General features: G+C 38.2%; 1 protein-coding gene across 22 annotated transcripts in view; it reads right to left on the reverse strand.

Annotated features, from left to right (window-relative positions):
* ROBO1 (roundabout guidance receptor 1) overlaps positions 1-27,545 on the reverse strand; it is a 686,064-nt gene that overhangs the window by 45,243 nt on the left and 613,276 nt on the right. For all 22 annotated transcript variants that reach the window (XM_086883538.1, XM_086883540.1, XM_086883541.1 and 19 more), the window contains 9 exons: positions 15,644-15,768; positions 13,596-13,767; positions 10,974-11,179; positions 9,496-9,577; positions 9,160-9,328; positions 8,899-9,065; positions 5,757-5,878; positions 3,309-3,540; positions 1,938-2,059 (listed from right to left, as the gene is read on the reverse strand). In XM_086883538.1, coding sequence (XP_086739664.1) covers positions 1,938-2,059; positions 3,309-3,540; positions 5,757-5,878; positions 8,899-9,065; positions 9,160-9,328; positions 9,496-9,577; positions 10,974-11,179; positions 13,596-13,767; positions 15,644-15,768 — 1,397 coding nt within the window. The remainder of the gene's footprint in view (positions 1-1,937; positions 2,060-3,308; positions 3,541-5,756; positions 5,879-8,898; positions 9,066-9,159; positions 9,329-9,495; positions 9,578-10,973; positions 11,180-13,595; positions 13,768-15,643; positions 15,769-27,545) is intronic.

Genomic DNA, 27,545 nt, shown 5'->3' on the forward strand with positions numbered 1-27,545 from the left:
CTACTAATTCAGAATAAAAAGGTTTTGTTCTTAGGTGCTCAAGTACATGGAGAAGTGCATCAAACAAGAATGTCAGGTCAAACATCAAGTTGCTCAGTACTCACCATCCAACATTTGACTGACATAAACAGGCAAGTGAAAATGAACTTTTAGAATGTTATCAAAGAAGAATGAATTCATATTATAACAGACACGTAAGAGAAGAGAGAGAATTAGTAGAACAAGAGAATTTCTAACTTTGTGCTAGAGAAGGAGAAAATTACTTCTGCTGTGAATTTGAATTTCCAGGGTTTTGTGTGTTCTACTGACAATTCTTCAATTAAGATAGTATCCTTCTTCCTATTTATTTTATCCTTTAATTAAAGTAGGTATACTCTTGCTTTTGATCTGAGTTGCTGAGAAAATAATGATCTGCCCCATATATGCATACCTTTTTTTTCAATTTTCTGATAGAAAAAAGAAGATAGAAAAACAAAAGGGGAAGAAAAGAGAAAATTTCTCAAGATTTCTATTTAAATTTTTTTCTTATTATTAGCTCTTAATCTAAACTCAGCAGTTCTGCATTTCTTTAGGTTTTTTTGATAAAATCAGTAATTACATTTAGCAAATTAAGCAGAAATGGCATATATATTTTTACAGATTTTTTTTTTATGTCTGTTTTCTGTCCATGGTGATAAGCACAAAGGAAAATAATGGCATCAATGCAACAAATACAGATGCAAAATGTGCCAGTGTGCCATCTACTGCTACATAAGCACTACAGTGTGCTTGCTCCAGCAGCTGGTAGCCTGACCTCAAAATCCTGGGAGGTGGGGTAGGGATTATATCCACTCAGAAATGTGAATTTCCTGACTTTTATCATTGTGTCATTGCAACCTCAACATTCCTCTGATGCAGTTTCTTGTTGGAAATAATTCCATCTTTCCAGCTCAAGGTTTGTCTTTAAATGAAATAACTTCACAAGTATTTTTTCCAATTATATATATGTGAAACTAGGCCACAAACAGATTTTTTTTACCAGTTGGCCAGGTTCTGAAAAAGGATTTTATTTTTCTAAATTGACCATGAAGCTTAGCAATCTCTTCCCTTTCCCATTTTTACTGAGAGGAGAAAAAAATCAGAATGAGTTTTGATGGGTAGGAATATATGTTTATAGCACTGTGTGTAAACCTGAAAAACAGCCAAGACATTCTTAATACTGTGTATTTGCAAGGGGTTAAAACCAAAGTTCCTGCTTTTCATGGCTACAAAGCTTACTATATCTACATTTGAAACATCTCTTGCTTAGGAAAAATAAACTTCATTTGCTTTGCTATATAAATTATCACCGAAAAATTCAAACTGGAAATACAGTCTGTGTTCATAAATTAATAACGAACAATACATATTTTTAATTTTAATTTGTTAAAAATTAAATAACATAATGAGAACTGTGTTTGGAAGAAAAGAAAAAAATTCTACGTACTAATAGATTTATTATCATAGAAGCACATTCTTTCCTTGAAAGTTTTCCATTTCCAGTTATGCATAATTTACTCAGATCTTAACACTGTTAATTATTACCCCTGAGCTTTTCAACGCATTAAGCCTGTTTATATTTACTACCTTGGCCAGTGTCTTAAGAGTCACAAAGTGGATCTCAAACAGGTATGATTCCCTCTCTCCTCGTGTGTGCATTTCCCAAGTCATAATGAAGGCAAGGCAGGAGCTGTTTTAATTAAGAGTGTTGACCCTTTGCTTTGATTTATGGAGGCTGTTTTAATTGCCTTCCACCACCTAGGCAGAATCACTAAATATGGAGTTTGATTCAAAGCAGTGACTTTCTCTCTCATTTTTTCTGAGTAACCAGAAGATGGAGCCAAGCATCCACGAACAGCCCTTCCCTCGCTACTTGGCCACGCTCCCTCTGCCAGGGAACCAAGCCATGCCAGCAGTACCTTATATTCCTGAACCATCCCGTTCTGGTTGTCCTCAGGGGGTGGCTGCCAGGTGACCACGATTGCTGTCCCGTTCCCGTCGTTCTTAGTTACTGAAACGCTCTGAGGTGGAGCGCTGGGAGCTGTTTGTTCGGAAAGAAGGATTGAATGTTATGTTTGTCACACCCACAAGCCAGTTTCTTTAAGTGGAAGATGGTTTCTGGGCTCTACAAATGCAATCTTTTCTGTCCCACCCTTCACTGGGTGCAGTTTGTGCCCACAAGATAAAATGATACAGAAGGAATATGTATAACCCAACAACCAGGCTCTGAGTTCTGCTGTAGTTTTGCTGTGCAGGCCAGGAAAAGTAACACTCCAAACTGTACTCTGAGATACACATTACTGGCATGTCACAGTTCTGGGCACTGAGCTCCTCACTGGTCTCAAGTCATCTCACCCAGGATCAACAGTTTCAAAAAAAAGATCCTATACAGTCCCCAGTCTAAATCTCAGTTCCTCTAGTGTGTAAAGAATAATGAGTAATACAAAACTCTTTAAAATCTGGACAGAATGTGTTATTATTAACATATTTATAATAATTATTCATGTCCTGAATTTGAAATAATCCTTCTAGAAAGTGTATGCTTAGCTAATGCTTAGGATGAATGCAGCTATGCACACCTTTTGGATAACATGCAGCAATAAACTGGAGCAACACAGCATTTCTAAAGGAGGAGGAAGATGGAAAGGGAAAGGCTGCACATCCTAGCAGCAGCACCAAAATCCCTATTCAGAGGAACTGGCCACCTTGCATACTTATCATGCCTGTGCAGCAACAGAAGGAAGAGCTTTATGAACCTTGTCTCTTTAGCACATGTATGAGATGGAAATACATAATTTAGTCCGCTCTATCTGTTGCCCTCATTCATCTTTCCATTTTGTCTCGCTGATTGATCCACATATAAAAGCCTTCTAAAAACCATGGTTTCCATTCCCCCAGCTACACTGCTTTGATGATTTCTGTGGTGTCTGCTATCTACTCAAGATAGTGATTAGCAAGTGCTTCAATCTGACAGAAGTCACTTGTGACCAGCCCATGAACTCAGCAGGGAGGAGTGCACACACTGCAGGGAAGATAAAAAAGCGCGTTTCCCATTGTGTGTTGGAGGGGATTTTTGCACATCCCTCTCTCTCTGTCTCTCATGCCTGGCTCAGAATATTTACTTCTGTGTCACCAAACAATTCACATAATGATCAGTCTCCTCTGCCACAGATTGCCGCTCTCAAACAGCATGCACTTCAAACAAGATCAAATAATGAACATATCAGAGGAAAGCTGGCCAGGCTGCTACTTCAAAAAGGAAAGATGAAGACAGTCTAGCTCCTACTTGCCTTCTTCCAGGGTCTTTGCAAATTTCACTTCACTATCTGCTCCCTGAAACTCATTAAAGAAGGGGCGGGCCTTGATTTCGTAGTTTACACCTTTCTTCAGCTCTGGAATGATAACACTGTTTTTGGTTGGAGTCCTCACTTCGAAGATTAACCACTCTGATTCTCCATAAGATGCTGGTGTAGGCCGGTACAGAATTTTATATCCTTGAATATACTGGGATTGCTGGTCCACCTGGCAAGACAGCAAAACACAGAACACATCCATAACCAGACAGGAACCAGGGGTGATGCCCATGACACCGTGCATGGCCCCTGGACTATCCCTCATGTTATTCAGAGTAAACATCACTGCCAAAGCAGATAAAAGCTCCTTGCATTACAGTAAATTACAGACTGGATTCACAACTGCATTAATCTCTTTGATGCTGGTAGAACTGTGCTGGTTTCCCTGGATTTAGGAAGGCATTAAGGGGGGATAACGAAGTCATTTAATATGCCCCAGCTCCATGAAATGAACAGTCTTTGCATCCGTGGAGCAAAAGAGCTTGGCACAGGTCAGACTGCTGCCCACCTGAATCTGCAGAGCAGGGCTGGGCACATGGGGAAAGGGAGATTTACAGTGCCATGGCTCAGGGTGATGAATATGGAGATCAAAGAGAGAGCCTGTCAACTCTCCCAAGGTGTGGGAACTTCCCAAAATCTGTGAAATGAGCACCGCTTCCTGCCTGCTTCTTTTTGGAGAAAGCATACTGAGAGGGTGGCCAGCTGGCACTGTCTCCACTGCTGTGTCTGGGCTCTGTCAGAGGGCAGATCTCTCCAAAGACTTCCCCCATGTCCACCCACTCAGTGGTGGTTCCAAGAGGGAACATAAAACTCAGTATGGTAACAGGGATGAGACTTGAAAAGCAAATCAAGCTGATTTTCAAGTGTGAGTTTTCAAGTGAAAAGTGAGTGCTTTTCAAACGAAGGCAATTTTATACCAAATCTATGGAGAAAGAGATCTGACTGTAATCAAGGGCAGATCCAATCTGTTTGGCTATAGCTGAAACAGAAAGATACCTTATATAAATGTCGTGGAGCATTCACTATCTTTTCAACTACTGGTTTCAATTTCTGATGAATAAGGAAGTCCAGAAACAACCACAATAAAATTTTTAAAGTGCATGAGATTTTCCTGTTTTCAAAAATCTCATACAATGACATAATAAAACTATGTGTTTGCAATTTCAATCCAAAGAGCAACACATTTCATTTTTAATAATCACATAAAGAATGCATGTGTTAGCTGAAACTGAGGTAATGCTTATTTTTGAAATTGCAGAGAAGCCACAGGCCACCCAGGAGACTGACAAAAGCTGCCTGTCTGGAAAAGGTTGTTCTGTAAGTAAAGGTCAAACAAAATTTGCTAGGAACCTCAAAGATGTTTTAATGTATTAGTTAAAACAGGAGATTGGCTGCTGCAGGTGGCTGTACTGGAGGTGAGAGTGTAATTACTGTGCAACGCAGCAGATATTATTGCAGCATCGAGGAGCCCTGTGTGTAGATCAGGACTCCTTTGGGCTATGGCTCTTCTACAAAGTCAAAATGCCTTTTGCTCCTGTTCAAAATATTCTGCTATGGCATGGCAGGAGCTACAGCCCATGCTGTCCCACACTACCCCTGCCAATATACTGGAATGTTCAGATGGAAGTCCTACAAAGACCTCAATAAAACACCTTACAGTTTTATTTCAGTTTTTCAGTTACACCTTACAGTTTTATTATATATTTATATAATTATATCCCCAACTTTTTCTTAATTCTGCATTCCATTTTAAAACTGATCTTTCAGTTCCATTCCTCACTCTCTCAGTTCCTCTGCTATGTCCTCCACACGGCCAACTCCCTGCTTTCCTGCTTGCTGCCAGAACAGCATCAATATGATGCAATATGATGACTTTTTTACCTCCTTTCCTTGCACCACGTGTGCTCAGCTCACCACAGGAAAGGATGGGTTCAGGTGAGGCTATCTGATTTGGGTGTTTTTGTCAGCATGTCTGTAGCATGGGAGTAACATTTTCAAATAGAACTGTGCAGTATTTCTCTCTACAGGTGACTGACAGGGAATTACTCATGTTATCTCATTAAGGGACTGATACACATCCCACTGAAAGCAGTGCAAAGGCTTCAAATGGTATGACTTAGGAAGGCTTTGATCAGTCCTTTAGCTTCCAGAGGACTCTGAAACCCTCATCCTATTGTAAACAGTACTCTCTATGGAAACAAAGATGGAGAAAATGGATAAAATTTAATGAAGTAGAAAAGCAGAGCACAAGCAGCATTCTTCCTAGAGAAAAACATTTGCAAGCATACAAACTACTCAGCTTCTTAAAGTGTGACCCCACTGCAGTTGAGGCAGGACATCTCAGCAGTACATGTAAGCACCAGCAGGGAACAGATTTGTACTCACAGTCCAATGAACTTCGATTGAGGAGGAAGAAAGGATAGTAGGGTTGTGCAGATGTAGCACCACGTCACCCAGCTCTCTCTGGACCTGCTTGTGATCCACACCTTGACTTGTTGGCGGAACATCTGCAATAATTTAAGATTCCATTCTCACAAGTACACATGATTGTTGAGATAAGTACATGTAAATACAAATGAGCGCGTCAAAAAGTACATGATGCTATCACTAATGAAGTTGACCCTCAGTACTTCCTAACCATGTAAGAAAAAGCCACATGAAGCATTTTCTTGAGTAAATCACCAACGTTTAGGTAGTACCAACTCAAGACACTGCACTTCCTTTCACAGAAACGCGAGGGTAATGCTGCACAAAAAGACACACCACACTCATAGACAGCTTTGGTAAATGGCTACAGCAGCCTCTCTTTACTCTTCCCTGCTGGAAAGAGAAAAAATTCTGTTTCCCACTGCAAATTCCAAGAGACCAGGCAACCTATAAAGAACAGCAAAAGCAGAAGCTGTATCTTAAGATAACTTAATGACAAACTTACTTGGTGTTACCACAAAATAATGTTAACAACCAGAGAAAAGATAAATTACTCCTATGGCTGCAACTTCTCTAATGGCAAGAGGCTTCTGTAAATGGGAGGCAGAGCCCAGCTGAGGGCTGTCTGGATCACCTGATATTTGGTCTATCCTATAGCTGGAAGAATTTATTCATATGCATGAAGGGACAAAATCCTCCCAAAACATGTAATAGTACAATGAAAAAGTTTGGGTATATTGAGCCCTTGGAAAGCACATTTAACTGAAATGGAATAACTGTCAGATGTGTAAAATTTACAGGGTAATCACTAAGAGGGTATCTAAAACATGTACTATGGAAAAACAGAGTAACAGTTTCTGTTCTAGGTTCACATCTCACTCCTTGATCATCTCATTTTAAACAAATACTGTGTTGACTATGGCTAAAATGCTGACTGGAAATTCATGAAAAGTACTTGCAGTGGTTACTAGTGAGGTTTATGTGTAGCCAGTGAGTGACAAATATGGATTCTTAGCAATCAACATTGATAATAACAAAACCAAAAAAGTCAATGGATTCCTCTACTGAGTCACTGCTATGTCATACTACAGCCATAAAGTATGTTCTGCAAACAATCCATTATCACAGTATTTCCCTCCTCCCAAAGTTTGAAAGCATTAAAGATAAAAGCTTCTGTTCGGGATCATTGCCCAAATATCACCCTGCTCAGGATGTAACAGGAAAGCCAGTGGAATAATTAGCTCTAGCTTGGCTAGTCAAGAGATGAGTCATCCACAATATGGATCAAACTATTCACAGGCTCAGCCATTTGCACATCTGTGCTATAAAATGATGTGTGTGCTTTCTTGTTTCGGCTCCAAGCTTCCAAGATGGGGACTGTCAGTGAAAACACCCAAGAATGTGGTTGTTAATGTTTGCAAAGTACAAAGATGAAGGTACTAGGAAGGTGGTACTGAAGGGAAGAAGGCACTGAAGGTAGTAACCTACCTTCATCTCAGTTTGTGCACTGAACAAGCAGTTAGGACCAGATTATACCACCCTTAGACAAAAGCCAACTGGAAATTTTTGGACTTGCTTAGCTAGTCCACAACTTAAAAATTAAATGGTATTGGAAGAAGAGCAGAACTGCTCTAAAGGACTTGACACCTGATTACATTTCTTAAAATTGGAGAAGATTTTATGTGTTAGTTGTTGCTTTCACTGAGGTATTGTGTGGCTCCTGGGTTTTCAGCTCTACTAGGTGCCCAGGGAACAGTGAAGCTTTTCCATGTCATTATAAAGCACTCAGTTGAGTGAACAGAACATTTGCTCTTTTTCAGAATCAGGTCAATAATCAGTTAGTTTGGGACAGACACAATACCTCTTCTCCAGAAATGAAACTACATTACATGAAAAACAAGCTTGTGCAGCTCTATTCCCAGAAATCAGGAATCACTAAAAGGTTATTAAATCTCTCCTTGCTAACAGACTTGGGAACCTGTGCAATCCTGATTTTCCATGGGGCTGTGACTCTGCTGGCCATACAAATCTGCTGAAATTGTCACCCATCAGGAGAAATGAATGATACCAAAAGACAGCAATGTGAAACTGGTCACACCCCAGGGGAGATGAGAAAGATTTGCTTTCAGACCAACTACAGAAAACATGAGAAGTCACCAAAGAAAAACATTTTGTTTCCTTTAGAGAACTTCCTTTCAAAAACTAACATGTACTCACTTACACAAACAAAGAAACAAACATACAACAAAGACACTCTTAATAAGCCAGTAGGCCAATTTCTCCAGTAAGTAGGAAGATCAGAAAAACAAACAAAAAAAATACACTCTCTATCACCTTTTCTTGGAAAGAGTGTGTCCAGTTTTCCCTTCTTAAGAATCTAAGCTTTTCTACTGGACAAATGCAGGTGTCAGAGCTGTAATGCATTATTCCCTGCACATCATCCTAAGTGTCATTTATTTGCTACAGTGAACACAAAGATAGTTTTAATTTTACATAGCTGGACTTCAGTCACAGCTGGAGTCAGTGGATGACTCCTTCATTCACTTCTACCCAGACTTTTCTTTCACTTGGCTGTATGTAAGCACTGCTTTCTACCCTGTTTTGCTTCCAACACTTGTACTGTGGAAACACTTGTAACATACTGCCAAAACTTCTTTACTGGTTTGTGATGCCAAATTCCTTCAAATTTTCAACTTTTTCTTATTGCAGCAGAAATCAACTTAGATTACATGCTGTTTCTCTCCCTGTCTCAGTCTTAAGCTTCATTTGATTCACTGGACATAGTAATAACATTTCCATGGAATTTGAGGATTTGTGTGGGAACTCAAAAAAAACAGGGATTACTTGGTTGCTAGCAAGAGCTATTCTGCAAGTTTTAACTACCTTTGGATAAGAGATTGGGTTCCCTTAGGCAATGCAACAAGCTGTCAGAGTCTGTGTTACAGAGAAATGTGAGTTTAAACGCTATTTTACTGTAGTAGATATTATAGCCAGGATAGGTAGGCAGTACAAAGCTACCAGAATTCCTGCATCTGGTATTGCTTAGTCAACTTGTGACAGCTGCTGTGGACATCCAAAATGTTCAGTATCAAAAACTTACCTTGAGTTTTCACTGGATCAGATATTTGGCTTGGGTCACTCAGCCCATATGCATTAGCTGCTCTCACAAGGAAGAGATAAATTGCATTTGGTTTTAGCCCTTTCACTGCAAAACTCTCAGTTTTCACATTTTCAGCTACAGTTTGCCAGCTGCTCCCTGATGCATGGCTAAGGATAAACCACACAACAGCAGGTTAGTGGTTCTTTAGCAACACATTACATGTAAACATACAGACAGCAAGATCACGTGAGACTCACATACCTGAAGGCCTCAATTATGTAAGAAGTTGGCGTTGCACCTGAATTCAAATTGGGTTGCCATGACAACGTTACTGTATTTCTGCTGACATCTGTAACCTCAGGCTTTGATGGAGCACTAGGAATCAAGTTTGGGTCAGTGGGTCTTGGTGGCTGCACCGGGACTCCAAACTCTGACAAAAGGAGAGAGAAATGCTGAGTATGGACAGGAAGCAGCTGTAAGCGAAATGCTGCTCATATCTGCACTGGCAAATTATGTCAGAGTCAGGTATCTTCTGCATTTCAATTTCTGGTTTTCCTTCATGTATTTTCTCCACACAGAGGGCTCTAATGGATTTACCTTGGACCTCTATGAATGCGCTCCACGTCGCTTCGCCGCTCGGGGTTGAAGCAATGCAGGTGTACCGGCCAGTGTCACCCAGCTGAATGGGAGAAGAGAAGAATAAACATTTGAAACAGTCAGGCACTCATTGGGCTAGGAAAGTAATTACAGCTCTCTATGTTCCCCCATGAATATGGATAAATGTATTAGCCTGCAAAAACTTCGCACCAGAAACTCCTTCCATTAGAAGTTACAATTTTGACAAGCAAAAATGGGTATTTATTTCTGAGCAATCACAAAAGAATCAGAATAGAATGCTGCAGATTCTAATTTAATGTTAACTATTCTGCAATGAACAAACTGAGAGCCATTTCCTGTAGCATTTATTCCTTACTCTGCAGAGGTACTAACAAATAAATTGAGAAGGAACTCAGATGACAAGACCCCATGCAACTGTCAACCTTCTACATAAATAATGCCAGGGGATTTATCAGGACTGGAGCACTGGAGAACACGTCATCCTTAAAGCAAGGCTTAAATACTGCACAGGGTACATATGAGGCTCCCTGTGTTAGTATAAATTTCACTCTACAGCAGACCCAAAAAAGAATCTCCATATGCTATCCTCATCCAGTTCTGAATGTTGGATTATTTGTCCATATGTGACTTAATCACATTTCAAAAGTGTATCTTTTTTTTTTCCCCAAAAAAGAAATGCTATCCTCCTCAGGTCCCAGCCTCAGCAGATGAACTGAAAGGAAGTGATCAAAAATCAGGGATTCAAGCTCTAAGCCAGTCTAACTTGTAATTGGCAGCAGGGCAACTCTAGGGAACATGACAAAGTGATGTATTCAGCCTAATCTAAAAAGAAATTGCTCCATTTCAAACCACAGAAAAGATAGTAGAGAATATCCGGTATGCTACAACTTCACATTTTAGAACATTATAAAGTGTGCAATGCATGACCAACAGCAATACTGGCCAGGTACTATAACTCCCTGAGGAAGCCAGGTATTTGACAGGTGGTTAACCATTTTAAGCTATGTTACACTGATGAGTAAACATGTTTAAACACTAAAACCTCTTCTGAAAAAAAGCTGTGTACATGGCTCTATTACTGAATATGCTAAACAAAGGTCTTCTTTATAAACATTTGAATTAACTAGATCATTTTAATCTATCAGTGCTAAAGCCCAAATAATGTCGTGATTTGTCTTACTGAAATATATTCCCCTTCATGCTTTAAGTACCAAATAATTCTGTTAATTAATACCTCTTTACAGCATTTTTCATTATGAAATCTGAAATAATGTGCCCTGGGCAGGTGTTAACCATAAAGAATGTATTATCTGAAAACATGAAGTATCAAATATTTTAGTAAATTGATGTAACCTTTCATAAATTCTAAACACAGAGTCTACTACATCAAAAATGCCTGGAGGTTGAAAGCACAAAATGAAACAAAACAAGAAAACCCATTTGCCAGCTCAGGCTACCTTGGCATATCTAATCTGCAGTGCTCCTGTCTCCAGCTGCTTGATGCGAGAGTCTTGGGTGGAAATGAGGATCCCATCCTTTTTCCAGAGGATAGTGGGCATTAATGTGCCTGTGGCCACACAGTTCAGTACTAAAGTACCATCTACAGCCACAGTCTGATTGACAGGACCCTGCCGAATGACAGGGGGAGGCCGGTCTGCAATCACTGCCAGGAGAAACAACAGGAAAGACATTTCTGCAACTGGAAGCAATTTTTTAATCATCTAAGCAACAGCAGTTGCTTGAGGCTTTGAAACAAACTAAAAATAATTAAACAAGTAATTAAAGTTGGAGGCATGCATTATTCAGGGCAGGGTGCACTGCAGTGATGCACAGCTATGGATGATTAAAATGATACACAACGCAGTATTTTCAGAACAGAGGAAGTATTGCATATTTCACACTGCTATCCTCCAGGCATTCTCCAAGTCCAATGTCTTTATGAAGTGATAATGGAAAAAGAAAGGACTTCCCAGATTCTTTGGCAAGACACAAGATTTCACCTTTCCCATCTTTTACCACTGCCAGGCCTGTGTAACACAGCTCATACATCCAGCACTTAAAGACAGACAAAAAGGAGGCAGGCAATCAGGGGATAACCTCGCAAATTTTTATGTGCCACCAACTCATCTTGGTGCTGTGTCCTATTCGTGAGATGCCCAGAAGTAGGGTAAAGAAAACACAAATGACAGAATAATTTTGGGAAGATTTCTTCTATGAAGTCTTTTTCCAGTAGTTTCTGACTTTTATGATGACTTCAGAGCCACAAAGAAAATCCCATAATCCCATTTCTATGTTAATTTTAATGCATCTTTCACACAATGAAAATTAAGTGCTATTGATGGGTTATTTAATTATAGTGTACAGGAAAATATAAACCAGTCTCAATATTCACAGAAAAAATAATGGTAGTCTTCCATTATCCAAAAAAGAGGTCAAAGTTTTCCTTCTGGGTTTCAGGGATCTACTTTACCTGTACCATCCAAGATGACATGGATTGATGATCTGAAAATAGCCATAATTTTAAATGTCATAAATCTGTTCAGCGGTGGCATGGGGCTCATGTAACTTAAAAACTGGTTTTGTGGCTGAAATATAAACCTGAAGTTCTGATCATTTGTGAACATCAGATATTTCTAAATTACTTTTCATAACAACAGACAGGATGTTAGCACTGTTTTTTTTGGCTAAATTCCAACTCCCATGATTTCATTTGCATGTTCAAATGACATTCTGTTTTCAATTGCATTTTTAATCCTTTAGCTCTTGTCCCAACCTGTTGCTACACACTTTAAGGCTGTCACAATCTTTCTCAGCAGAGACAGACAGAATAAGCCCACTTATAATTTGCATTTGACAAGTTTGTAAAGAACTTTGCAGTTGGCAAAGGTACGGAGATGACTGATCTGTGCTTTACAGGAGAAATCTAATGACACTGAAGTTCATGGCTGATTTAAGTCCACTGAAATTGATGGCAACTCCTACCTTTAGGAAAACCATTCATAAAGGTATTCTAATACCTTTACAAATATTCAGCATATTCTGCCTTAATTTTTGTAAAAATACCAAAAAGTGTCCTGAAACATTATAAAAAAAATCTACCCATCAGATCAATCTGGAGAATATAGTAAAGAAAATACATTTAAAACTGATTACTTCTAAGTTCATTAGCAGAAAACTGTTTTAAATCTATTTCTTACCCTGCCATGGCCTTCTCCCCCATGAAAAAAAGAAAAAAAAAAGGATTAGGAAATGTGGCTTACAGTTTGTGAGGAACCAGAAGGGAGTTAGTCCTATTCCATCTATGTCAATCCAGGTGGAGGGGGAGATAAATAAACAATTTTATCCTACAGGTTCACTGCATATTTTAGTACATGGTTATTATTTCTATGTTTTCTATGGGACAAATGGCTATTTTATGGAATCTCTTCTCAGACAACAGCTTCCCTCTGCTCAAATTTCCTCTTTTCCTCTGTAAATGCTAACATTAGTAGTTTCCCTGTGTATCTCTGCTGCTAAAAATAAGAAGTATTTCTGATAATTGGCAAACCGGCCTCACACCAGCATGCATTACTGCTTGTAATGCTCCCTGTAGCTTTTTCATCTTGTGTTTTTTCCTTACTCCTAAAAACAGATGTATAATCTCTGTGTTATTCTGCTCATCTCCATACAGGTTGATAATTTTTTTTTCTTGCTAAAACACAATATTAAGAAACAGGAAAAAAACAGGTGAATGGAAGTGCTAAGCAAATGGCCACACAATAAAAGGGATAAAGAACCAGACAGCAAGCAACCTGAAAGTAAATTGAATCCAGTGGCTAAAAAAGTCAGATAAAAATTAACAGATCTGACTAAAGTCCATACACTGAATATACTTGCCAAATACAAAATGGAAATATAGTTACACATCATCCAGAATTGTAAGCCCCTAACAGAGATGGCCAAAACAGGATTTTTATGTTCAAAGAAACATGCAATCCACATTTATGCAAAACAGATTTCAAAGTAGTGTCACATCACCACACTGCTGTCTTCAAATAAAAATAAAAAACTTGGAAATGATGAAATGAATCTATGATTACCATCTGTAACTTCCAAGTAGGCTTTTGTTATGATACTTCCTGCAACATTTAAAGTCTGGCAGATGTAGTACCCAACATCAGATCTCTGGACATTGGTGATGGTGAGATCTCCTGTCTGAGAGACTGAAAATCGGCTGGATGACTGAGGGGGCTGGTATGAGAAAAGCAGATTCTGAAAGATGTACAGGAAAGAAAGTGGGGAAAAATAGGTTAAATAAATTCAAACATCTATAAGCATAACTATAAAATAGCTAAACAAATTAATCTTTTGATATTATGCAGAAAACATTCTGCTCTTCATGCCTTAAGCATGTCTACACCACAATGCAAGTAGCACCTGTAGGATTTTTTTAGTGACAAAATAGGTGCAGATATGCACCTACAGAATTGTGCAAGACTTCAGACTTTTGGGATTGCTCTAACACTCTCCAGGACCAACACTGGACTTTGCACCAAGTTTAACAGAGTCTAGTGAAGATGTGAAATGTACAGACACTGAAGTGGTGCAAGCAACTGTGGTGAACCTCAGTAATTTGCTTTAATGTTCCTTTTTAGAACTTGCTCCAGGGCATTTGTTTGCTTTCATTTAAATGCAGATGGTGGTTTACTTATCTGTATTTTAACATTTGCCTTCCTAGACTGGAGCAGTTTTTTTAAAAGAGATGCTCTGTAGGTCTCTCTGAATAGAATGTCTGTGTTTTATGAAAAGTCTTGTAATACTGAGCTACATCCTATGCCTATTTAGATAGTTTGGTTCTGAAGTACATAGTATTTACCAATAATCAGTTGGAGGTTGAATTTCTACCTCTGACTGAACAACCTGTGAGTAAGAATACTTAAGGATCACAGAGGGTATATTTATCTCTTTTTCTTGGCTAACTATATTTTGCATTTCCAAAAATTGTCCAAAGAAATGGGACACAATATTCTCCAGTATTAGCAAACACTATTTGTTGGCCTCCTCTTTCATTTCTCTCAATCATCACAAGTGTTCACCACTCAGCAGAGTCAAAAATGAGCAAAAAAGAAAAAAAAGGTGCACTAGACAACATGTGGAAAACAAACAAACAAACAAATAAAAAGCACTAAGTACTGCTATATATATACACACCACTGAAGTTTATCATCTAAACTTGGTCAGCAGTCTAGTTATACTTAGGTATTCAGACAGAAATGTTGCAAATGGAGTAAAGATGCCCATCTCCAACTGTTCTCAATTTCTCTGCCCTATTGTTTTGTAACACAAAGAACCCTGTCATATACTCTTGCACCATTCATTCCTTCATTCACAGGAAAACCAGAATCCCATATTCCTTCTTTCCTTCCAATAAAGAATACTTTGTGTCACATCCCTCCTTCAAAAGATGACTCTGAAAGAAAACTGCAATTCTCTTGCTGAGCTATATTGTGTTTCACCCACTGGCTTTCAAGATCCTTTACAAAGAAGATGAAAATAATTTTCCCTCCCATTCAAATAAGGAACTTGGGAGAAAAGGTGACCTATTCAGGTATGGTCTGTCAGTCGACTGATGGAGTGGGAAAGTAGTTCTCCTCAGCCCAGAACTAGAGTCCTGCCCATGTAGTGATGCAGATCAATGCAGCAAACAGTTCAGCTTGCCAGAAACTCAAAACCACATGGCAAACTAACAGCTGCACCATAAACCCAGAGCCAAACTTTTTGAAAATCTGGGAGTGATTGAGGGATTTGACCAAATTTCAGCATAAGTCTCCATCTCCTAAAAGTTCTCCCTGTTAGGTGAACTAGATTATCAGAGCAGTAAAACATGGAGTGTTTCTAGTTGATTCACAGTTTTGGTTTTTTTTTTACATTCATGGAGAAAACAGGAGACAGCAAAACACAGATCTGTTCTAGTAAGACTGACATCACTTAGCACACACATGCCTTAGAAGTAAAGAATAAACATCCAGCACTTCCACACTCTAAGCCTGTTTTCCACATCTTTAAAACAATATTTAAATATTTTTCTCTGATGTGAAATCAGTTCTTGAAGGAGCTGCCAGGAAGGAGGACAGAAAGGCTGTTTCACCTGACTCCCTTCTCTCCGCCAGAAGATGGCTGGCTGAGGGTTTCCAGTTGCTTCACACTGGAAAGTCACTGTTCTTCCCAGTGCAGCTACCTGGTCTCGAGGCTTCACAACAAACTGTGGAGGCTCTGAAAGGAAAACACCAAAAATAAATAAATCACACTGCCAACAGCTGATTTGAAAGAACAATTTGCCTCCTGTGTTTTAATGGTATAAACCAGAGCAGTTAAATTTCTTTAATAAGGAAAGGCAGCACAAAGACACATCAGTCTTTAACAGCCACAGCTTCAACATCACTCAGATCATCTTTTCTGTGTCTGGACCTCCCAATTAAAACTCTGACTGTGCAACATGTACTTTTAGTGCTGGCCCAGTGTATAAGGAAATAAGTCCCACCAGCTTGATGAGACAACTTGCAGAGCAACAGTCACCAATACAAACAAATCTGCTACAATTTGGTTTTAAAGGAGGACTAGGGCTGCAAGCCAGAATGTAGAAATATTTGAGGGACTACTGGCCCAGAGGTCACACTTTGTTAAGGGCTGCAAGACACACTTCTGAGTAACTATGAATTCAGGCTTACACACACAAAAGTCATCATCTCTGACTTAGGAAAGCAAAAGCCCTTAAGTGCTTATATAAGAAACTTTTGATGTAATTGTGATCTCAAAAAAAGTTGAAGTAAAAAGCTCAAGAAATACCTTTCAAATTATAACCACTTAAAATCTCCAGTTCAAACACACTGAGAAGGAATGAATTTAAAGGAACAGCAGAGCTAAATGTCTTCCTCATTTACATACGCAAGAGCATGTTCAAACAAAATATATATGCAAATGAAGGCAAATTTGAAACATCTGCTCAGCCTAACATTATAAATACTGCCAACATTGTTTGATTTATACTGACTTCAACAACCCCTTCATCCAATAGTAAGTAGAATGTCAAAAAATTGTGTCAGTCACATTAAAAAAAACCCCAAAAAACCCAGCATAGATGGCATTAGATACCTTGGTGATGTTAGCACAGAAAAAAATCTAGCATGTTCTACAGGCTGTTAACTTCTGCTTCTTGAGAAATGTGCATTAAATCAAAGCCCATTTATTTATTAATTTCCAATTCTTTCTGTTCATCTGCCTAAAACTAATTATGCTCTTCCTCTACTTTGGATTGAGAATAAAAGGGATGTTTTGTATCTGACTTTGAGAAATCAAATAATTTTGATATTTGTTTCCTTTTTTTCCCTTGTGAACATTGATGTTTTCACCAGATTTTCCTTTTAAAACAGTGTAAAATATATAATGCAAAGATGTGTTTTATAAACAAATAGTAGTGGCTTTATCTAGAATAAATTCAATAAAATTTAAAAAAACCCCAAACAATTGCTTTCAGTGTTCCTGTGGGCCAATTCTTGCAGTTATCTGTTCCCCATGCCTTGTGTCTGCTCCCTGGTGAGCTCATATCAGAATATATTCTTCCTACACCCCTCCTGCTTTGAGAGGAATTTTTGAAGCGTTACATTATTGTCTATATTTAGATGCAAATGTTACCTTTCCTAGCATTTCCTCAGATGAGAAACTATGCAAGGCAAAGCTAAGACTGACCTACTGCAATTAGCAGACTTCAAAACATTTAGCTCTGAAACGTTCAGCCAGCACCTTGGAAGAAGATGTGGGAAGACTCTGACATGACAACACGTTCCATTTGGAAGGGAGGGAGAACTGGCTGGGGATTTGCCACAGGGTTGTGAGGCATGGCAGGGAAAATGGAGATGAGGGTGAAGCACCTTTGTTATGCTGCTAGATTCTAGTAACAAGAATAAATTTAGCATACAGTTAAATTTAGGGCTCGGCTGGTTCTGCACTAGCCTGTGACACAATGCCACACAATATGGAACTGAGGGTTTCTAAACCCTGTGCTGGTGCAGAGGATTTATGAGGTTTCAGATTTCATCAATCTCAGGGACAGGTACAACTACAAAGAGATTAAAATGGTTCTGACCACTGGAGAAATAGCTGATGGTTGTGATTATAGTACCTCAAGATGACCATTCAGGGACTACTTAACACAAAAAGGAAGGGGGAATTAAGTCCTATAGGCAGCCATGGTAGAATTTATAAAATATAGATGGGTACATCTCCCTCTAAGTATTATTCTAAATACATATTTTGTATGGATACTACTCTTAAAATCTATGCATATTGCCCATATGTGTATTATTCTAAATCTATAGACATTAAAGTAAATAATAAAAAAACTTAGTAGCTTCAATGTTAGAAGAATTAAACTGGGTTAAGTGAAATTATTATTAAATTTCATTCTATGTTAACTGGGAACTTTTTCACTGTCTTTTTTTTAGCATCATTTTGATTTCACACCTTGGGTAACATACATGTGGTACATAAGGATGAGACTGCAAAAGATGCCAAAATAATAAATACCGGTAAGAAAAGAACAACTTTTATCCTTGTAACCTTTTAATCAAACAAGATTTTTTTAGCACACTTTGAAGTTCAATCCATGCAGTTACTGAAGAGAGGAGACATCAGGCTTTGGCTTTGATACATCATATAAAAACAGAAAATTTGCAACCCATTACCTTTCTCTTTGCCATTAAGTTACCCACACTTCATGCGGAATTTATTCTGTTCGAGGTGTCTTGCCAATAACAAGTGAAAGATGGGAGCTGAGTGGTTGGAGGACATGGAAGGGGGTGGATGGAAAGGGGAGGAGAAGTTCCCGTCACAGTGATACGATGACTAGAAGATGGCCAATAAAATTTCAACTTACCAGACACAACTAAAAACAAAAACAAAACAAAAAGAAAACATGGAATAAATAAAATTGAACAGACATGAAACAAAGCAAAGAATAAAGCAAAATTAAAAAAAAAAAAATTCAAAAATGGATCCTTGGTAAGGACCTTAGAAAGCAAACTCGTATTCTGATATATGAAAAATAGGTTTATAATGAACAATGTTTTTATATTTTGATTTTTAAGCAGCAGTCTCTATCAAATACTGAAAGTAGGTGGTAGAGGAAAATGGGTAACAGACTGAAATGCTGGCCAGGCAGTCTGGGTTCTGCTCAAAGACTTTCTAATGAACTGATGTGTACCTTGACTAAAATTATTTTTTTTTCATATTACCATTATTTATCTTCATTAAGATCTTTCTATGGTAAAAATAAATTAGAGAGTCCAGTAAATATCAATCTGCAACATTGCTGAAATGGAACAATAACATTTACAGCATCTAAAGCATAAAACATTTACATTTCTAAAGCATCCAAACATTTACAAATGGAACATATTTTTCTGAAGCTAGTATCTATTAAATAAGAAAATTTATTAAAAAATTACTGATATGCTAAGGCATTTAGGCCACACACAAATCTCTGAAGTATAGGATTGCTGTGTCAAGGTCATAAGGCTCACTCTTAAATGTAATAAGTAAATGCAAAGTAAACCACAATTAAAACTAGTTTAAAAAGATTCTTAACCCTTTTCTTTGTCCCCCAAACCTGAATTTCATTAAAGTATTCAAAATCAAACATTTACTGCAAAATGTCAGATTTTTCAAGAGAAATGATCAGTGGTAAATTATCAAATATTAAATTATCCTTCACCCATAGCTCAAAATTTTCATAAATTTTGAAATGGCTCAGATCCTGGTAAGGTGACTTTGCTTATAAAAGAAAGGCATGTTAGGAAGTATTCCAACCTCATATCAATGATGGAAAGAATAGATTGAAAATAAAAAGTCAGAAGTAATGCATTTTGAAAGTATACACAGATACTGACCAAAAAAAAGGAAATAAGATAATTAAAAAAAATCAATTAGTGATAATTACAGTAAAGGTCAAAAAAATACATAATCATCTAAATGCATGCTACACTTTGGTCTTATCACTTTATGTTGAGAGTAAACCAGCTCTTGTTCAGCATGGGCACGTTTTATATAGAATAACTAAGCACACTGAATTCACCATCCTCTGATAAACACGTGCAGGAAACCAGTAATATCCACTTTGCCAACATTCATTAGGCATGAGGAATCCTGGCCTCCTCTTCTAATAAATACAGAAGACTCCAGGTGTATTACAAAAATGAAGCAGAAAGAGAATCAGATAGAATACAGGAATTTGGAACATGTTGAAGACAAGAAGGTGCAACTGCATATGCCAAACCCAGATCAACCAGATTTGAGTTTTCTAACAGACATTTTTTTTTTTAAGGAAATGATCTCAAAGAGAGGAAGTTTAAATGACCATTTTCCAAAGGTTTGAGTTTTAAAGAATTATTCTGGATGTGCATTAGCCCTCTTTTTTAAATGGTATTTTTCAAAAAGAAAATCAGTGTCCATTACTCTGCTCAGATTATCTGTAAGTCTACAATTCCTAAGAGGAGTAGCCAAGAAATGCTACACACGAATTCCTGAGAGAAATCTGCTCTTCCCCAAGATTCAGCCCCCAGGTACTCTTGTTGGTGTGTTACTCTGTATTTCCCAGTAACCATTGCTTTTTAACTGAAAAGCTCTTTACTGAACTTGCAATTACAATCTGACATGCTCTGGAATTAGAAACTATTCTCCACAAAACACAGCTCATTGTACATGAAACGGCCTGATAAGAGACTTAATGGAATGCAATTCGTGCACAGAGAAAGCAACTCTAAATTCTTTAATTTGCTGAGTAGTGCCAAGAAGAGGAAAGTTCAGCCTTCTCAGTAGCAATGCAGAGCTGCTCAAGTCCTCTACTGAAAACTCACTGGAAAACACCTAACAGATAGAAACCTTATTCGGGTGCTCAGTTATATTTCTACAAATTAAATTAACTTCTAAGTGCTCAATTTCCCCTTTTCTTTTTATTAGACATTTCTTACTGTAGGTCAAAAATAACCCTGTCAAGCAAACATATTTTCTTGCCCACCTGTGAAAACAGAAGGAATACTGATACATGAAAATAAATCCCTGTAGAAACAGGGCATCACATTGGTTGCAAATCTGTGGAAAGGGCAAAGGGTGAAGTTTCATAGAAAAATTTGAACAATTCTGTCAGAGGGATATCATGTGGTTTAAAAGAACAACAATAATAGCAACATCTACAACAAAGACCACATTCTTAGTTTGATTTGCAGGCTGTTGATATCTAAGGTTACTAAAACTGAGAAGCAAATAGTTTTTCCTCTATTACAGCACATTTTATTTGACACCACTTTCAATTATAAAGTAAATTAATTTTCCCTATGTTAATCATGACTTTTCACATAGCAATTAGGTGGAATAACCTGTTTGTAAAGACAGGAAGTTAGCATGTAAAACCACAACTACCAAAGGAATAATATTTTTGCCTTTCATATAATTTCCTTGACATGCAAGGCTTTTCAGGGAAGACGTGTCCAGTCACTGAACAAAAACCAAAAGAAAAGTGGTTTCCAGTCTAGTGACGTGATCTTTTAATGCCTTACTCTTTCCAGCAATCCTATCAACCTCACTGGGACTATTGGTATCATTAAATCCACTCACAGGAGTAGGAATTTGCAGTTTTAGGACTTAAACTACAGCCTAGTACAGTTGCCAGATGTTAATGGAGCAACTATTACATTTGACAGATGTAGTTTTGTAGGTTCACATGATAATCGGGTTGGACCTCGGAGGTCTCCATTCCAACCTCCTGCTCAAGAGGGTCAGCTGCAGGGTCAGTCAGGGATTGATCCAGTCAGGGCCTGAAACATTTCAAGGAGTAACAGTGCACAGACTCTGGCAGCCCACTCTGCTGCTTGGCTGTCCAGCCAGTGAAGAAATGCCTTCTCATATCCAGCCCCAATCTGCCTTGTTTCAACTTAAATCCATTGTCTCTTGTGCTCGCTCCATGCACTGCTGGGTTGAGCCTGCATCTGTCCCACCCTGGGGTCTTATATGAGACCTCAACATGCTGTGTGCAATGCCTGCATCTCAAAAGACACATTTTGTAGCTCTCCTCACACAGCTGAATGCAAATGCTGACCTAGTGTTTCTCTAGAACTCACTGGTTTACTCATATTCAGAATAAAATATTACAGTGTTGCATCCATTTCTTAGTCTGCCATTAGGCAAGTTATAAGCTTCAAGTAAGCCATTCTTGATAGCTTGGTAGTAATTATCTATCTCAAAAGGACTAAAATTATAGAAATTTTAATTTATGCATACTAATAGTATACATATATATATATTTAAATATATACATAACCATGTATATTATACATACATGCATATATAAATATATAATAATATATATACTAATAATATATAAAATATATAAAAGATGCTTTTGAGATCTTGAGATCCAAGGCAGTACTAAACTACTGAAGAGTATTTTGTGCAGCTTGTTTAATACTCATTAAGCATTGTTCTCACTATTACTATTTACAAGTATCTTCCAGGTGCTTAGAAGATATCCTGTTATTTAACTGGCACAAGTTGAGTACCTTTGATTGAAGCTTAGTGTGTTTAACTTTTGATTATTTAAAAAAAATCTTCATGCCTTCAAGGACTGCTGGACATTAATAGAGGTTTTTATGAAAGAAGCAAGAAAATATATCTCTACACCAGAGAAATGAAATAATCCCAATTTTCAGGCCAATATTTACACACAACAATCAAGCTCATATTCCAACTTTAGCTTCTGTATAAATACTTGGTCATTATGACTAATCTAGAAAATGGCAGTCACAACGAAATTTGGATTCCTTTCACGTAATTTTGTGATACATTAATCCCAGTTCAAGTGAAGTATATCAGAGATTCCATGTGCCTGTAGAAGTGAAGTGGTTGGAGATGGGACAGGAGTACGTGCAGAGATGTGCTGGAGTAGACAGTGGAGTGAGAAGCTGGAATTTCCATTGGAATTGGCTGGGTAACAAGCCAGACTAGAGAGTGAGAGGGGAGAAACTGCAGTTAGCAGCAGAGATAGCACAGAGATTGCTGAGTTATCTGTCTGGGAGCTGAGATTTAGCTGTTTGCCATCTTTGTATGAAATAAACAGGTGAGAAACCCACAGTTTATGACCTCTATCTGAAATGCATCGGTACAGAAACTTTGAGTACTAGTCACAATACAGAGGAAATGTAAAAGTCTGATCATGTTTTACAAACTGGTCAAACTCTGACTTTTCACGCCTTAAAAAACAAACGAACAAGAAATCTTGAACAATTCCAAACAAAAACTCTGCAAAAAGCTGCCAACATCTTCTATTCAAAAATGTGTTTGATTTCTAATCCAGCTAAACTCTGAAATCTAATCAAATACTTTTTATGTTCAAATCTCTGAATGAGGACTATTGAATACCTCCCTGCAACACGACTACCAGATATTTATGTTGGTGTTTTGCAAAAACTATTATTAAAGGAGATAGTTTAAGACAATGTGCCATGTTCCATTTCCTATCTGGTGATTTGTAGGCTATTTGTTCTTATCAAAGCAATCTGAAACTCTCAATATCCTTGATATGCACATCTCTCTGCAGTCATTTGTGGGAAGTATCACTTTCTACAGAGAAATAAACAAAAGCCTGAATCTCTTGTCCTGAAAAAAAAAAAAAAAAAAAAAATAAAAAATGCTGCCATTCAGCTGCCTCCTGGCTTCAGCCTGTGAAAAATACATGAAAATAACACCAGGTACAGTACAAAAGAACTGGGGTATATCACTTTTCATCCTCCCTGGACTCTCTGTTTTCAGCTGTCACTTCTTGAGATCTAAATACATATACACACAATTCACATTTTGCCGGATTTTCTGCTGAAGTTCACATTCATGTGAGACCAGCCTGGGCCACCCTTAGTCACCATGAATGTTTTCACAGTACACGGTCCCAGAGCACCAAGTTTGACACAGTGCAGCACAAACGTCTGAGGAAAGGTCTCACAGTCTGGCGCCAAGCACGCCACAGCCACAGAGCTGAGGTAAAATGTTTACATGAGATTTTTGATGTCTCAAATCAAAAGTGATGACTTGTAACTCCAGGCCCCCAGCAAGGGAGTGATTGTGGTTTATTGTATTTATGATGAGTGGAAAAATTCTGTTTTAGACTGCTGTTGATTTGTCAGATAGGCACTTCTTAAGTTAAAGGAACAAGTGACTTCAACAACTTCAAATTCACCAAATCTAAGAAGACAAAAATCTGATTTGAAAAAAAAGAGATTAATTATTTTCTATAATTGTAATGTGAAGAATGAAATTTAGAAAGAAATAGGTGACTTGATAGTTGGAAAAATAGTTCTGATATTAAGACCACCTTTAGAATCAGCGAAACCCATAAAAATGTTTCAGGTTCCCAGACAGAAGTTAACATGGGCAAAATCTCAGTATCAATTAGGTGCTGCTTTCCTCAACACTCTTTCAAAGAATTTTGTAGGTTTTTTTTAAATTTGTATTTACTTTTTTTGTTTGTTCACAATTGATTCACATTCCCTCTCCTGTCTGAACACTGAAAACTGGTCAGGTTGCCCTGGTTCCAGCTGGGATAAAGTTAATTTTCTTCTTAGTAGCTTATGTAATGCTGAGTTTTGGATTCAGTGTGAGAATAATGTTGATAACACACTGATGTTTTGGTTGTTGCTGAGCAGTGCTTTATCCCAAGTCAAGGACTTCTCATGCTCTGCCAAGTGAGGAAGGATACAAGAAGCTGGGAGGGAGCACGTCTGGGATAGGTGACCTGAACTGGCCAAAGGGATGCTGTATGCTATAGAACATGATGGCAGGTATTTAAACTGGTGATAACCAGGTGGGAGCTGCTGATCACTGTCCAGGGGGAAGCTGGTCATCCTTCAGCAGGTGGTGAGCAATTGTACTGTGCATCACTTTTTTCACTTGAATTTTATTTTTTTCTCTCTCTTCATTATTATTACTGATTTTGTTATCATTAGTATTATTATGACACATAACACAGAAACAGACTGGCTGGAGTTTATGCCCTTCACAGAAAGGGCCACTCTCAGGGTACCAAGGGACTGCTACCTGCACTGGTCACTGTGCACTTCCTCCAGAAGCCTCCAGACAGCTGCAGTCTGGGAACTTGGTGCTCACAGCACCCTGACACTACCTCTGAACATGCAGGGCAGGATATATGCTCTCATCCTCAGCACATGGCACATGCCTGGCAGGCTGGATTTAGCCTGTGCCTCTGGACTGGAAACCCACAGGAAAAGGGCTGGCGCCTGTGTGCACTCAGGAGAGCTGAGTGCTGCAGGGGAAAGTGGTCTGACCAGGAAAAAAGGCATGTGTCGCTCCTTGGTGCTGACAGGACAGACAAAGCCTTGGAAATGTACGTGCTTCTGGAGCTGCTGCACATACCAGGGTGACAGACAGGCCAGGGTAAGGCTTTGGAACACCCCTAAACACGGATGTCATTACCCATGCAGTGTGACAGCTCAACATCACCAACTCCAGAAACAATTTTAGATATGAGCCTCAAGCACCATGGATCCAAAATCTGTGATTCTCCATCCTGCAGCAAGCAGGAATGTGCCTTCTCCCAGCTTTGCAGTGGGAGCAACAAGCAATTTGTTTTGAGAGCTTGTTGTTTCCCTTATTGGCATTAAAATGTCTCAAAGCTTCTTTCTTTGGTGGTTTAAACTCCACCCTCTGCTGACGAACACCAGAAGATCTGTGCATTAACCAAACCTCCTGCTTGGGTGCCATTCTCATTTCAAGAGCAATCAAATGGCAATAATTCCCTATGGATTTTGGGCCATTCTGAGATTTAGGTTAAGCTGAGAGGTGTTTCCTTCCTCAACTCTGATTCAAGAGGTTGGACAGTAAAATCTGACTCTGTTTCGGCTGTGTATCAGTCATGTAACTATATTATTTTAATGTCTGATTTTCAGAAGGTAAGGAATTTTCCCTTTAAAAAATCAAGATGAAAAGGGCTACACAAGAGTGAGTGTTTGTCAATATGTGTGAGGAACCCACTGCAAAAAATTGTGGGACGACAACAGTGTGTGAAATGTACTCATATCAGACCCTATGTTTGCAACTCATACTAGCAAAAAATTGAGATAGATCATAATCTGTCCTCCTGCAGGATTCAATGAAGATTTCTATGTTAAAAAATGAAAAATGTGGAAAAAGGCTTTACAATGCAGCCTTAAAGGTAGCACTTCTCAGGTTAATATACGTAGCACACAGTTTAAAATGTGTATAAATCCTGTAGTCACTGCCTTAAGGTGAGAAAAATCTGAAATATGGAGGGTAGAAGACAGAGAAGGAGAGAGGGGCATTTAAGATTTTCCAGAAGTTCCTCTCCTAGTCCACATTTCCCCTTCCTTGCTCTGGATCCTCCTAAACCACACTATAAACCAAACATAATTTAGAGAGCACTCTTATGAGTCTAATTCCATCTATTTAAAAACTAGAGTAATGTGGTTCACTGTGAAGTCCTGTTTCCCAGGCTTCTCTTTTCAGAGACTTGTCTTCCCCCGTGTTTCAAATTAACTGATGTAATTTTAGGCACTGCTGCAGTCTAAGTAGTCGTGGCTACAAATATTTATACAAAAGCCTTTTAAAAGAGTGAAAAAAGACGAATTTTAAATAAACTGTGCAGAAGTACAAAAAGATTATGATAGATAGATATAATTTGAAGAATTCTTAGGAGCTTCCTACTGCATTTTTTGACTTATAGTTGAAGATAGTAGAGCTGAAGAGGAAACTGAGTGGGACTTTTTTCCCCAGCTGTTTATGATAGCACAGAGTACTTCTTGGAAAGGAGAACTTGAAATCCATAGCAACCTTCTTACAACAAGTTAAAGCAATTTGTGAAAAGTGGCCAAGGCCCATGATCAACGGATACCAACACACACTAAAAATGGAAGGACAATAAATCTCTGCAGTGCACTAACCTGTGATCATTAAAAAATGTTGATTTGGGCATGCAGTACTCGGTGAGGAACAGTCTCAACTGAAATGTATTATTTCAACAGAAACCTGGATTTTTTCTCATGGGGATGCCATACCCCCCACATAGAGACAACCCAAGTCTACACTAACACCCCAACTTACTTTTCAATAATAGTAAGGAAGCTAAATGTGACATATTTAAAAAAAAAATAATTATAGGTAGCAAAAAAAACCCCAGTGTGTAAGAATTCTATGCAAACCGGACTATCCACCATGTACCAAGAGATTTTACTGTCATGGAGGCAGAAATGGGAACAAGATGCTTTAGGAAACAAGGATGATCTGCCAAATTAAAATAAAATGAAAAAATTCAGGGAGACTTAGCCTGGTTTTCATACAGTTCTCTGTCAAAAGATGATAATGCTATCAAAAGTTGCTGGTAGTCTGAAAGGGCCATCAGACCTTGATGGTGGAAGACAGCTTTGTTTTCATTTCTTTGTCCTGTTTCATACTTAAAATGATAAAGAAACAGTCACTCCAGACTTTGGGAATTAGTGTATGGTCATAGGGACAAGAGGAGCACACAAATAACTCCTGCAGAAAATGATAATTTATATTTAACAGTTCAGCCTGAACAAGGAATTCTTTCCTTTACACTGGAAAATCCTGTTACTGAGCCTACAGTGCAATCAAGTCCACATATAAAGATGGCAAAATTCTTTATTACCAGTTCTTGAGTTATTCAGCACCTAGCACCAAATCATTTTAGTGTTCAAACAAAACACAGTTCATAGTAACAAATGGTACTCAAAACAGCTTATCAAAATAACATTTGAATGCACTGTTATTCAGCATTTTTAAGTTCTTTGTCTTAAGACCAGTTCAGAGGTTACTGATGCAAGTAAACTAACAAAAGTCAAGGACTGGACTGCATGTATTACCCACAGGGCATGAACTAGGCAAAAATAAAGTATTACCTTTTTACAGATGTTTATCATAATTTAATAAAGCCAATGTTTATTTCAGAATGAACGTAC

Source organism: Cyanistes caeruleus, chromosome 3, assembly GCF_971803275.1.
Source record: "Cyanistes caeruleus chromosome 3, bCyaCae1.hap1.1, whole genome shotgun sequence".
Taxonomy (NCBI): Eukaryota; Metazoa; Chordata; class Aves; order Passeriformes; family Paridae; genus Cyanistes; species Cyanistes caeruleus.